Genomic DNA, 13,395 nt, shown 5'->3' on the forward strand with positions numbered 1-13,395 from the left:
GACTAAAATCTTTAGTCCCTGCTGTTTGGTTAGAGAGACTAAAAGTGACTAAAAATGCATCATATATAGAAATTTTTGTTAGGCAGCAAGTGTAAAAGGAAGTTTTAATCCCAATAAGTACCTATGAAAGAGACTAATAAATTAATACGATTTTAGTCTCTTTTGTCCTTTTGTCCTTTCTGTTTGGGTTTTTAGGTATTAAAGAAGACTAAAGTAGAGGGACTAATGTATTAGTCACCTAAACCAAACAGGGTCTAGGAAATGCTTAATTTTTTCCTTGAAACTTATCAGACCCAATTAGAGCTGATCCTTTACCGTGTCATTGCGTGCTTTGATTGTGCTGGAAGCACTCACTCCCCCCGGGAATATTTGCGCCGGGAAGTAATTTGTTTATGATTTCAGCCGGAGCTTATTATATTGTAACCTGGGATTTTATTCGGCGGCGAGATATTCCGCCCCTGTCATTTCAACGCCGATGCGCCACGCGAGTAGATAATACCATCATAAAAACAGTTCGCTTTCGCCGAACTGCCTGACATCTAAATCAATATGTTATTAATCGTCGCTATCTTCCTGGACAGAACGTCGTCGTTGTCTAATCACTACGCCGTGGTGGCCGGAGCGATCGATCGATGCGCCCCTCGCCGGAATCACACGGCGGCGACCGACCGAACGAGCGATGATTTTGATCTCCTCAGTCCACAACGGTTCACACTACAGACAGCTCTCTCTGTCTCTCTTTCTCTCTCTCTCTCTCTGATCAATATAAATAGTTGCCCAGCTCGTTTCGTTTTCCTCCTCCCGGACCACACGAGAGAGAAGGTGTCGAGCACCGGAGCGCGTCCATGACTCCTCACTGCTTAGCTTAGCTTCGCTTCCTGTCTAGCTAGCTCGATCATCGATCACCGGGCCACACCGACCGATGGCGTCGTCGCCGTCTACTTCGGTCGGAGGGGCCGGCGAGGTGTGCTGCATGTGCGGCGACCGCGGCCTGCCGGAGGAGCTGCTACGTTGCCGGCTTTGCGGCGTCCGGCTGCAGCACAGGTACGCTACACACACGCGAGAGCTAGCGCGGTAGCGCCGGCCGTTTCTTGGTCGCCGATCAGCTAGTTTGGTCGTCGCGTCAGCCGTTGCCGCAGGAAATCTGATTTTGTGCTTGCCTGGGAATAAATAACACGCAGGTACTGCAGCGATCTGTACCCGAGGGCCACGGCGTACAGGCGGTGCAACTGGTGCCTGAGGGACCCGGCTCCCGGCGGCGGCGGCCATGCCCACACGGCGGCGGACAAGCCGACGGTGCGACGGAAGGCGTCGTCATCGTCGCCAACGGATCAGGAGACTTCGACGTCCGGTGAGGCGCCAGCGGCAGAGCGGCAGCGTCTGCAGGAGGCGACCGGGTGCTCGGCTTCGAGGAGGGCGCCGGGCACGGGGCTCGGCCGGCCGGTGAAGAAGCAGAAGGCGGCCGACGAGGTGGAGGCGCCGGCGAAGGGCAACGGCAGCAAGAAGCCGACGCAGGCGGGGAAGAAGACCGGGGTCAAGGTCAAGGTGAGGAGGTACAAGCTCCTCGCCGAGGTCATCAGCTGCTAGAGTTTAATTACAATACGTACTACGGTGTACGATGTACTGTATACGAGTACATATGTATCCGTCATGCACAGCGATAGTGTACAGAGATATAATGAGACTATGATAGTGAATCCATGATCCTGTCGGAATCCTCCTTCTCGCCGATCAGAAAACCAAGGTTTTTCTGTAACCCATGATCGATGACCAAAGCCTGGTTTAAGTTTTGCTAAAAAGATATAGTGCCATAATTTCTTTTGCTTGATTTCAGTCACTTTTTAAAATGTGGTTACTATCTCTTTTATATGTAACCTATGTTTTATTTATCCTATATTCTCTTTCAAGTGGGTAATTAATTACTCTTTTTGATTCATGTATAGAAGTGAAGCTTTTATGTGACGGAGGTAGTAATTTTAATTATTATTTTTTATATAGCACGTATTAGAAAATTTATAGCATAGTCATTAAGAAAATATAGTGTAAGTTGTGGAATTTGTACACTTACACTGTAAATGTAGCAACACTATCTTTTCGCTTCTGCGTATAGTTATAAGTCAAAATTTAAATTTTAACCACAAACTTATAATAGATTTGAGTTTTTTTAATCATAGTTTATTTTTTAGCTTTGGATTAGATCGCTAACAACATGTATATAAAAATTTTTATTCATAAATTATTTTTCATTCGTTTGGTTTTTTTTTCATTTAACAAGCCAAAAGATGACCCCCTAGGCAATTTACAGGGATTTTACAGCATAATTATTAATAAAAAGTATAATTATAGTGTAACTTTTAATATTTGTACAAATACATTGTAAATGTAGGTAATTTACAGGAATTGTGCTATTTTTATTGGAAAATATGGTGACATAAAAATATCTTGTCCTATATTAAAGGTTGTGCTTTACTAATTACTACTCCCTTTGTTGTTTTTTTAGATGTTTTGGCTATATATAATTTCATCCATGGATCAACAAATATATTTTATGTGTTTAGATTCATCCCTAATATGAATCTAAGGAGGAAAGTAACATCTTATACATTGAAACGGAGGTAATAGGAGATTGAGAAAAAATCCAATAACATCAACAGGATATGCGAGTCACTAGTAAGATTGTTGAAATCGCTCTGTTTCAAAATATATAAGAGATTTGGTCCATTCTTAAATTACGAATTTGAATAATATCTCCATATTCGTAATCACTTATTCTAGATAGCTATAAGCAATATGTCCATTATTTATCAGGAGATAAAAAGAGACATAGAAGGGATGACTGCTGGTTTTATGGCTAAAACGAGAATACGACAATGCCGTGGTATTAAAAAGTTCACTGATTTCACTCTAAAAAAAACTATGGTTCAAATGCACTAATTTTTCTAGCTAAAACTATATAGTGACGAGGGAAGTAGATAGCCTCAAAAGGTTTCCCCCATCGCTCGAACTACTACAGTATCGGAGGGCTCAAAGGTACACACCATCTTGCGGCTGGTAGCAGTAGGGGAGGATCTGATACCGTGCTCGTGACAGGGATAAAATTAAGCGGCAGGTTCCTCCGTCCAATCTTCCGCTCTTTTCGTTTCTAAATTGTTTGACGCCATTAACTTTTTTATATACGTTTGACTGTTCGTCTTATTTAAATTTTTTAAATATGTAAAGTTATATATATATAAAAGTATACTTAATAATAAATAAAATGATATAAAAATAATTAGTAATTATATAAATTTTTTAAATAAGATGAATGATTAAACGTGTATTAAAAAATTCAAATATTTAGGGACAAAGGTCAGCTTAGGTTAGGTCGCGTGCATTACCGTCCTGCCCTGCGCTAGTGCTGTATACACGGTACACCGGCGCATCATCATCAGTTCATCTGCATCACCGCCACGGCCACCCCTCGCCGTCGTCGTTGCTGCTCGCCTGTGTTCATCTGCATCACCGCCACGGCCACCCCTCGCCGTCGTCGTTGCTGCGGCGGTGAACAGATCACAGAAAGCGGCGGCCGGTGGGTGGGTGTACCGTGGGCACGTCGTAGACAGGATTGTGCTGGCACGTGGCTGGTTCTGATTGGGTTTTCCGTCGGGGAGAACTCCAGTGATTCGCCGCGTTTCGCGCTGGGGGGACAGAGGCCCAGGATAGGACCAGTGGTATTTTAACCACCAAGATTCTCTATTAGTTTTATTTTTATATTACATATTAATTAAAATTATATTCTATTTATGAGTTATGATGTTCAAAAAATTCGATATGGTGTTAACTTAATGACGTAAGACTACATAACGAAAAGTTTTCGGCTACCGGTTACGCGACGTGCAGTACACTGATCTCCCTGTGAGCAGTGGTGGTGAAGCCCGAAACACGGCCGCAGCCACCGGTGCAAGGCCCATAGCCTACTTGATTTTGGGCTGGATAGTCCACCTTGGAACAATCGGGCATCCACGAGAACGGAGAATCCTAGTCACCTAGACCCGCATCGCATCACTCGTCTCTCTTTCTTTTGTCGTCGCCGTCGGGGTGCACGGAGCCGGCGCGTACGAACGTAATCGCCGGCTCGCTTCCGCTGCTGAACGGTCGCACGGCTGCACCGCCTCCTTTCCCGATGTGACCGCTCGCGCTCGCAAAATCAGCGCTGGATGGCTGGATGTCAGCGGAGCACCCGAGGTACGAGACGGTACAGATGGTTGGCTGACACAAGTACTCCTACATTTAGAATGTAGACCTCTTTAGTTTCCAAAATATTTTTTCAAAAACATCTCATTAAATTTTTGGATATCTAAATAAAATATTAGATAAACCAAAAATATACAGTTACGAAAGAAATCTTGAGACGAATCTTTTGAGCCTAATTAGAAAGTGATTAGCCATAAGTGTTACAGTAACCAACATATGCTAATGATGGATTAATTAGGCTTAAAAAATTTGTCTCGCGGTTTCCAGCCGAAATCTAAAATTTGTTTTATAATTAGACTACGTTTAAATATGTATATGAAAACTTGATGTGATGTTTTTGCAAAATTTTTTGCAAACTAAACACCACCTTAAAGCTGGTCAATTCGTAGGGTTGCGTACCATGTGGTAATGAATTAACATATGTTTAGTTAATTATTAACTATAAAAAATAAAAAATAAATTAATCTAAACTTTTAAAGTAATTTTTTTATAGAAAATTTTTATAAAATATATACCATGTAAGGCCCGTACTGAATCTGAATCTGAGTTATATCAGAGGAGGTAACGAACGGGGCCTGGCTTGCACGGGCAGACACGTGGGTAAATCTGACCTACCCCGCGTGGTGGATATAGGTGTGGTGGCCCCCAGATCCCTCCACGGCCAACCGCAGCGGACACATCTCAGCCCTCCCATCTCCCTCAGATGGAGATCCGACGGCCGTAGGCTCACCAACGTCGATCCCGTCCCGGCCACGTGCGGTACCAGCCTCGTGGGCCCGAGCTTACACTACTGTTACTACGTCACCCGTGGCGTACAGACCTCCTCCGACTCGACGACGTGTGGGCCCCTACCAACCGCGAGGCCAGGAAGGCGCCACCACCACCACCCACGCGGTCCACGCCCCCAACGCCTCGACCATATAAACGAGGCGGCCGCGCACGACACGAGCGAAAAGGAGTCCAACCCGAGCCGCGAGAATCGCCACAAATTCCCCGCCGCGCGCCAGCCACACACGCCGCCGGCCACCGGCCTCCCAGCGAAGCCGGCGTCTCCAGCCTTCTTGGTCAGACTGACCCGGCGGCGGCGGCGGCGGCGGCGAGCGTGTGTGTGGAGGATGGGCAGCCTCGGCGGCGGAGAGGAGGGTGCGAGGCCCGCGGGGCGGAGGCCGAGGTTCCTCTGCCTGCACGGGTTCCGGACGAGCGGCGAGATCATGCGGAAGCAGGTGGTGGGGAAGTGGCCGGCCGACGTCACGGCGCGCCTCGACCTCGTCTTCGCCGACGCGCCTTTCCCCGCCGAGGGCAAGTCCGACGTCGAGGGCATCTTCGACCCGCCCTACTACGAGTGGTTCCAGTTTGATAAGGTCCGCCGGCTTCTCGTCTGATCTGATTCTCCCCATGCGGATCTGAATTTATTTGTTTTTTTCTTTCTCCCGTGTGTTCATGGTCTTCTTCTGTTTTTGTGGTACAGGATTTTACAGAGTACAGGAATTTCGACGAATGCCTGAACTACATCGAGGAGCTGATGATCAAAGATGGGCCTTTTGATGGATTGATGGGTTTCTCCCAGGTATAAAATTTGGGACAGATTGTCATTGAATTGAACCGTATCATATATGGTGACAAGTTTTTAACTCAAAAAATTGCAAATTCCATGCTATTCCAGGGTTCGATTCTGTCCGGCGCGCTCCCTGGGCTCCAAGAACAGGTAGGCCAATTTATATGTTCTTTTAGCTGTTAGCGCATGAACACAACACGATTTATTTCTTATTGTCCTGCATATGCGCAAACGCAAACACCTACAGCTTCGCTTATGCTCTTTTTTTTGTTAACTCTGTATTTTTCTGTGCAGGGGTTGGCCCTGACTAGAGTTCCTAAGATCAAGTACCTCATAATCATAGGAGGCGCCAAGTTTCAGTCACCGACGGTTGCCGAGAAGGCGTACGCCAACAAGATCAAATGCCCCTCGGTTCACTTCCTCGGTATTTCACTCTCTTCTTAGTGTGTGTGTGTGTATAAAGATTGCGTCGATGCTATTCTAGCTTGTTGCTGCCACTTAAAGCATATTTTCTGATGGCTTGTAAGTTGACTGTTGCTTCCAACGCGGTGCTGTTAGTATTTTTTTTGAATTAAAAAATTGTATTTCAGCCGGCGTATCTGTATATGCTTATTTGTTTGAAACGACGTGCATAAAAAGTCGCATCAACAGTGTGCTTTTATTTATAAAAAGAAAAGAAATATATGCGCTTCACATGGCGTCATGTTTTCAGTCAAATCTTCCAGAAGGTAGACAATATCACAACTCTGATTGTATATAACAATTTAGCAAATGAACAGTGGTAACATACAAAAGGAGCAATATATTGATATGCCTACCTTTTCTCCGATTCAGCAAATAACTCTTCTAATATGCTTGGTTAATTTCATGCTACTATTCAGTTGACCGCATTGGAGGCCCTTAGTACCTGTCCCGTTCCAGTATCAGTTTTCTGTTAGCTTTTTTTTAGTAAATATTGTGATGTTCACTGAGCGATTTGTAATCTTAATTGCAGGCGATACCGACTTTCTGAAAACCCATGGCGAAAAGCTTATAGAATCATTCGAGGATCCATTCATCGTACGTCATCCAAAGGGCCACACAGTTCCAAGGCTTGGTAAGCTCACTCGTCCTTTTGAGTTTTGAAGTTACTTCATCAGGAAGTGGTTAGCCTACCGGTACCAAAGTTGATGCTTTGTATTAAAGGATTTAGCCGAAACATGAGAGAACTGAAACAAAAACATGTGCTCGGACTGATTCCATAATATGGATCCTTGTGCATCACCTATGGGTTTTACTTATTCGTCGAGTCAACTCTTTCCGCCACAATGTCAAAGTAACATCAATCTTAAAATTGTTTATGCAGATGAGAAAAGTCTAGAAGTCATGCTTCGTTTCCTGGACAAGATTGAGAAGGAGACGGCGCTAGAGCATTCATCTGCTGATGTTGACGAAAAGGAAATGCGTTTGTGATAGGATAGAAGATCAGTATCCAGATACACACCAAATTCATACTAAGCATACTGTTGTATCCTCCTTATTTATGTGATGGTGCAAAGTGTTTTCAATAATCTCGCAAAATGAATGGATTTCTACTCTTCGATATGGGTCTAGTCCTCTACCCGGTTAATTTGTGGTAGTGTCAAAATCTACCCATGTTTGTTTTTTTTTCTATGTGAATCCAAATTACAGTGAATAAAGTTTTAGATTTATGCCAAATAGAGCATGGCATCAAACAATTCCGAAGATTTGATACAAATCCAGACGTTGATAGGGCACGCTTCGGCATCAATCCAAAGTGGCGCTATGTTTACTTTGCATATGAGATCGCAGGAGCAGCCCACCGTGCATACACAACATAACATACTCCTATAACACACTTTTCTGTTTTGGCACCATTTTACATATTTCTTTAAAAAATATTACCTCTGTTTTAGGTTATCAGAATATGTTTTCATTTTTCCATAGATTCGGAGAGAGGAAGTAGTTTTGTGGGAATCTGTGAAATACAAACGCCTATTTGAAGTTTGCAAGAGGCTGGGTCGTTTAGTTCCCAACTTTCTCCCCAAAAATATCATATTAAATCTTTAGACATCTAAATAGAGTATTAAATAAAAATAAAAATAAAAATTAATTACATAGTTATGGAGAAAATCGCTAGACAAATCTTTTTAGCCTAATTGGTACATGATGACCATAAAGTGCTACAGTAATCGTACGCGTGCTAATGACGAATTAATTAAGTTTAAAAGATTCGTCTCACGGTTTTCAGCCGAGCTATGAAATTTATTTATTTTTATTTGTATCTAAAAATCCATTTCGATATTGCGGTGAAACGTTGACATAACACCCCATCCAAAAATTTTTAGGAACTAAAAGAAATATACCGTGGCCTACTGGACTTGCCCAGTCAGTAGCTTGAAGTTTGGGCTTGACGGGCAGCCCATGCAGAGAAACTTATTAGGTCTATGTAGGCCCACTCCTCCGCTCTACGAGGCTTCTGCTGCGGCTTTCTCTAGTCGCGGTTCGCTCGGTAGGCACGCGGGGCACAGGCGAGATGGCGGCGGTTCTTCTCCGGGCCACCGCTCGCGCCGCGAGGTCCTCTGCCCTCGTCCGCGCCGCCCTCCTCGCAAGCCCGAGCCCCCTCTCCTCCTCCTCGTCCTGCGCCGCCTCCCCTACGGCCGCCGGGACGCAGCCCCACCCGCACGTCGCCGATGGAGCCGCGGGCCCGGACGTGGGTGGGGACGAGGACGACCTCAGGAGCCGCATCTTCCGGCTGGGCCTGGCGAAGCGTAGCGCGACGGCGGCGCTCGAGAGGTGGGCCGGCGAGGGCCGCGCCGCGCCGGCGGCGGAGCTCCGCCGCATCGCCCGCGACCTCAGCCGCGCACGCCGGTACAAGCACGCGCTCGAGGTTTGGATGCCCCCCACCCTCCCCCGCTCTGATCTCTTCTGATTGTCCCATTTGTTCTGCCCGGTTGTAGATTCAAGCCGGATTTAGCGCATGCCTTTGTGATCTGTTTGTTCTCCTCGAAAATGCTAGGAAATGTTTGTGATGTATTTCTATCTGGGCGTCGTAGGTGGCCTCGTTACTGCCTTGTTCCTTCTACCATGCTTACGTCTGCGTCGGTAAGGACTAAGGACTGGGTCTAAGTAAATTGTGCTGTCGACCATCCTTTTATCTCAGACATTGGGTATTTGTGTTAGTCTTGCCGCTAATAATGTAGCATTCCGTCATTTACATGCTTTAGCTCTGTCCTTCATTTTCTAATACTATTAGCGAAAAGAAACTTTTGATGAACTCATCTACTATTGACATTTGAGGAGCTGCAATTTGCTGCCGTCATAATTGCAGGCCAAATATTGCCATTTAAATATTGGGATATTTTATGCATGTATACATGATGTTTTGCTTCATTTGGTAAAGAATGTTAACCGTCATCAAGGGTGCTATGTAGATACACCATTTCTAAATTAGATGGGCCGGATTATCTCTCTAAAAATAGGCCAAAGTAGGCGTCTTGCTATATTGGAAATAATTGTGTCAGAATCATTATTGTCAATCATGAATTGAAATATGTAGCTGCCAAACTTTTGGCTAGCTGGAGTTAGTAGAGCATGCCCATTTAGTTCCTTTTTTATTTGATTGCTTATACTGATGACCTGGGGAACATTTGTAAGCATGATAAATAAAACTATTCGATAGTGTTTGCTATGTTTATCCTCTCATAAAATTATATCAAAACTCCAAATAGTAGCTCATAACTTGCATTTCTACAGGTAGCCGAGTGGATGAAAACACATCATGAGTCTGATTTATCTGAGAATGACTATGGAATGCGCATTGACTTGATTACCAGAGTTTTTGGTGCTAATGCAGCTGAAGATTTTTTTGAGAAACTTCCAGCTGGTGCACAGTCACTGGAAGCATATACAGCTCTCCTTCATTCCTATGCTCGATCCAAGATGATAGACAAAGCTGAGAAGCTGTTTAAAAGAATGAAGGATGCTAACCTACCGATGAATATCCTTGTTTACAATGAGATGATGACCTTGTACATTTCTGTTGGCGAGCTTGATAAAGTCTCGGTTGTTGCTGAAGAGCTAAAAAGGCAAAATGTTTCACCGGACCTCTTCACATACAATCTACGAATCAGTGCATCTGCGGCATCAATGGATCTGGAGGGCTACAAAGGAATCATTGATGAGATGTCAAAAGATGCAAACACCAATGAAGGGTGGAAGTTGTACCGGGACCTTGCTGCTATTTACGTTGACGCTGGTCAGCTTGTTGGTTCTGGCAATTCGCTTGTGGAAGCAGAGGTGAAGATCAGCCAAAGGGAGTGGATCACATACGATTTCCTCGTCATTTTACACACCGGACTTGGCAACCGGGACAGAATCAAGGACATTTGGAAATCCATGCTGATGACTTCACAGAGGATGACGAGTAGAAACTACATCTGCGTGCTCTCCTCCTACCTGATGTGCGGGCAGCTGAAGGATGCCGGGGAAGTCGTCGACCAGTGGCAGCGGTCGAAAGCCCCCGAGTTCGACATCTCTGCCTGCAACAGGCTGCTTGATGCCTTCCTGAACGCCGGTTTCACCGACACGGCAAATAGCTTCAGGGAAATGATGCTGCAAAAGAGCTGTATACTGACAAGCAGGCAAGAGTGCTCCTCCTGAGTGGCTCTCCATGCTGAACTGTTAAGTACTAGTATGTCATTACATTATACGATGCAATAATAATGGATCTATTTCCTATCGGTTGCTGCCTGAAGACCTTGAATGGCCGTGTTAGCTTATGTTCTCCTGTTCGTTCTGGCCTACCAATTTCTAAGCTGTAAACAAAAAGTCTGAAGTGACCGGTACAGCTGCTCCAGTGCTCCACGGCATCACCTGATGGCAACCTCACCACCAAAAACTCACCAAGTTCGCCGTACGCGTCGTGTGCTTACCACGCAGATGATGAGGCGTTGTAACTCCATATAAAAACACTGTTTACACTTACAGTCCACATAATTTCCAGGCCTTTCTTTTTGGTACCTCCATTTACCTCATCAGGGATCATCGTCGTCATCGACATCGACATTGATGGCCTCCAAAACCTTGGAATATTCCCAGTGTCAGCACAGGCTTGACAATTTACAGGTACGTGCAGGTAAGGTATAGCCTCCCCTGCGACACGTCGCGTTCAGTGTGTCAGGCTTAGCTAGTCAACCCCAGAGAAGATCAATTCGGCTGCGGATGGGGACGCAGAGAAAACAAAAGGCAAAGGGGTTCTCTGTACTTGTGTGATGTGATAAAAGAGCACAAGGGAAAAGAAAAAAAAAAGGCAAGTAAGTTACAGGTAGAGGCAGGCATCCATTGAAGGGGATATGATGATGAAGTTCCATTTCCATCCTTCCAACCAAGAGGAGGAAAGATAAGGGGGAGGAGGAGGAGATTGTTGGCGATTGGGGAATTGGCGGTCTCGGGCATCGTCGGCGCTGATTTCAGGTTCTCTCCTGTCGTCAAGAACCGAATCCTTACTGAGGTAGACAAGGGGGTGGCCGGCCGTGCTCGTGGCGAGCTGGAGGCGATGGGAACGCGTGAGCTCCTCCTCGTCGTCGTTCTTGCCGTCGTCGGTGCCGTCTTGGCCGGCTGCGCCGGCGCCGACGCGCAGTCTTCGTCGGCGTCTCCGGCGCCGACGTCGGAGGCGCCGCCGGTGCGGCAGCAGACGCCGTTCGGGCGGACCATGTCGACCGTCATCACGGTGTCCATCAGCGTGTTCTTCTTCCTGCTGTTCTTCTGCGCGTACATCAACCAGTGCCGCCTCGCGGAGGCCGGGGATGCGCGTGGCGCCGCCGCGGCGGCGGGCGGCGCGGGAGTAGGGCCCTCCAGGAGAGGGAAGCGCGGGCTGGACCCGGCGGTGGTGGCCACGTTCCCGATCGTGCCGTACAGGAAGGTGGTGAAGCACAAGATCGGCAAGAGCGTGCTGGAGTGCGCCGTGTGCCTGACGGCGTTCGAGGACGGCGACGACCTCCGGCTGCTGCCGCACTGCTCGCACGCGTTCCACCCGGAGTGCATCGACCCCTGGCTGGAGGCGCGGGTCACGTGCCCGCTGTGCCGGGCCAACCTCGAGAAGCCTCCGCCGCCATCGGCGGCAGCGGCGGCGGCGGCGCCTCCTTCTCCGGAGCAGGAGCCGCGGTGGCAGCCGTCGCCGCCGCATGCCGTGGTGATACCGGTGGAGGACGACACCGAGGACACCGACGAAGACGACAGGAAGGAGGAGGCCGTGGAGCTCGAGATGCTGCGCAGCGAGCGGCGCGCCGCGAGGCTTCCGAGGTCGCACTCGACGGGTCACTCGCTGGTCGCGTCGGGGGCCGCGGCGGCGGAGGCGGGCGACCACGAGAGGTTCACGCTGCGGCTGCCGCAGCACGTGCGGGACGAGGTGCTCAGGTCGCTCCGCCTCCGCCACGCCACCAGCCTGGTCAACCTCTCGGACATGAGCTCCGAGGGGAGCTCGAGAGGAGGGCGGCGGGCCGTAGGCGTCACCTTCGGGAGCACCGGCGGAGGGAGCAGCCACGGCGGCCGCCGGTGGCAGGCGTTCTTGGCCAGGACAGTGTCATGGGCGCGAGGCGGAGGCGACGGGTCGGTGCGCAAGGGGTGGGACGGCTCGACGAGAAGAGGGAAGGACGACGCCGAATCGAGCAGAAAGGGTCCGACCTCACCGACGGCGGGGCGGCCGTGATCACCCCACGACGCCGACGTCTCCACCTCGCCGGAAACTGGAAAAACAACAACAACAACAAAAATCGTGCTTTGCTTCCATTTCTTTCTCTTTTTTTTTTATTTAGGAATCTATTTATGTAGACTAATCAAATCACTGTTCATGCTTCGTGAGGCCTGAAATTTTCCAACATCTTTTGACCGTCGCAAAAGAAAAGTTCAGTTTTGTTCTCCTTGTAAAAAAAAAAAGATTCACCGGATTGAAAAAAAAAACTCGGTTCACCAGACGAACTCTCGGAGATCCTCCCGGGATTTCACCCCCATTTCCCTTGTAAATTACTGGATGCGTATCCCGCTTTTCGTTAGTGGGAGAAGCATTCGCATAATCGCATTTCCATCCAGCGTCGCGGATGAGCTAGCGATAAGCTTCTTTAATCATTTTTGTCCGGGAGGCTACTGCCGTATAAATTATGGTTGGTTCTTATCAAGTTATCGAATCATCAACGCCTTTGAAAGATTCATGTGAGGGCGAGTTCATTTTCGTCCTTGTGTAAACAATGTCGCAAGTTTCGTGTTCTTGACAGGAAATAACAAGAGAGAGATTAGCGGATAATGACGTGGTAGTATAGTAACTTAGAGAGGGATTTGCGTCGCCGTTGTAATAGGGGTGACGTTTGGTTTTTTATTAAAAATCCAAATAACATACTTACAAACAAAAAATAATTTGTATATAAAAATTTTACATATATATTTTTAACAATCTAAAATCTAAGACTGAAAAATAAACTTTAGTTAAAAACACTAAAATCAATTCTAAGATTAAGATTGACAATTTAAAATTTAGTTTATAAGTTCTGCACGGTGGTAGCTTTGCACCGGACTCAAGGGGCAGGATTACATGAATGCTAGGAGACATAGCA

General features: G+C 47.0%; 4 protein-coding genes across 4 annotated transcripts; all 4 read left to right on the top strand.

Moving 5' to 3' along the window:
• The first annotated feature begins 817 nt into the window (after window positions 1-817).
• LOC102701998 lies at window positions 818-1,869 on the top strand. The gene is made up of 2 exons (XM_040523664.1): window positions 818-1,044; window positions 1,182-1,869. Exons 1-2 carry the CDS (start codon window positions 923-925, stop codon window positions 1,585-1,587), a joined length of 528 nt encoding a protein of 175 aa, XP_040379598.1. The 5' UTR covers window positions 818-922; the 3' UTR covers window positions 1,588-1,869.
• Window positions 1,870-5,185: 3,316 nt separating this feature from the next.
• LOC102702275 (esterase AGAP003155-like) lies at window positions 5,186-7,374 on the top strand. The gene is made up of 6 exons (XM_006652279.3): window positions 5,186-5,594; window positions 5,702-5,800; window positions 5,897-5,938; window positions 6,083-6,212; window positions 6,783-6,884; window positions 7,134-7,374. Exons 1-6 carry the CDS (start codon window positions 5,349-5,351, stop codon window positions 7,238-7,240), a joined length of 726 nt encoding a protein of 241 aa, XP_006652342.1. The 5' UTR covers window positions 5,186-5,348; the 3' UTR covers window positions 7,241-7,374.
• Window positions 7,375-8,279: 905 nt separating this feature from the next.
• On the top strand, window positions 8,280-10,537 carry LOC102714287 (pentatricopeptide repeat-containing protein At5g09450, mitochondrial). Its single transcript, XM_006653406.3, has 2 exons — window positions 8,280-8,678; window positions 9,545-10,537. The coding sequence occupies exons 1-2, from the start codon at window positions 8,325-8,327 to the stop codon at window positions 10,448-10,450; spliced, it is 1,260 nt and encodes a 419-aa protein (XP_006653469.3). The 5' UTR covers window positions 8,280-8,324; the 3' UTR covers window positions 10,451-10,537.
• A 105-nt stretch (window positions 10,538-10,642) lies between these two features.
• LOC102714556 (E3 ubiquitin-protein ligase ATL6-like) lies at window positions 10,643-12,920 on the top strand. Its single transcript, XM_006653407.3, has one exon. It carries the CDS (start codon window positions 11,346-11,348, stop codon window positions 12,495-12,497), a length of 1,152 nt encoding a protein of 383 aa, XP_006653470.1. The 5' UTR covers window positions 10,643-11,345; the 3' UTR covers window positions 12,498-12,920.
• The last annotated feature ends 475 nt before the right edge of the window (window positions 12,921-13,395 follow it).

The sequence above is a fragment of the Oryza brachyantha genome, chromosome 4 (genome assembly GCF_000231095.2).
Source record: "Oryza brachyantha chromosome 4, ObraRS2, whole genome shotgun sequence".
Taxonomy (NCBI): Eukaryota; Viridiplantae; Streptophyta; class Magnoliopsida; order Poales; family Poaceae; genus Oryza; species Oryza brachyantha.

Bases quoted from the DNA above. Each gene is read 5' to 3' on its own strand.
- LOC102714287 (XM_006653406.3), top strand. From the start codon at position 8,325: ATGGCGGCGGTTCTTCTCCGGGCCACCGCTCGCGCCGCGAGGTCCTCT. The intron at 8,679-9,544 runs GTTTGGATGCCC...GCATTTCTACAG, and splicing joins GGTACAAGCACGCGCTCGAG to GTAGCCGAGTGGATGAAAAC.
- LOC102702275 (XM_006652279.3), top strand. From the start codon at position 5,349: ATGGGCAGCCTCGGCGGCGGAGAGGAGGGTGCGAGGCCCGCGGGGCGG. The intron at 5,939-6,082 runs GTAGGCCAATTT...TTTTCTGTGCAG, and splicing joins TCCCTGGGCTCCAAGAACAG to GGGTTGGCCCTGACTAGAGT. The intron at 6,885-7,133 runs GTAAGCTCACTC...TTGTTTATGCAG, and splicing joins CCACACAGTTCCAAGGCTTG to ATGAGAAAAGTCTAGAAGTC.
- LOC102701998 (XM_040523664.1), top strand. From the start codon at position 923: ATGGCGTCGTCGCCGTCTACTTCGGTCGGAGGGGCCGGCGAGGTGTGC. The intron at 1,045-1,181 runs GTACGCTACACA...AATAACACGCAG, and splicing joins GGCGTCCGGCTGCAGCACAG to GTACTGCAGCGATCTGTACC.
- LOC102714556 (XM_006653407.3), top strand. From the start codon at position 11,346: ATGGGAACGCGTGAGCTCCTCCTCGTCGTCGTTCTTGCCGTCGTCGGT.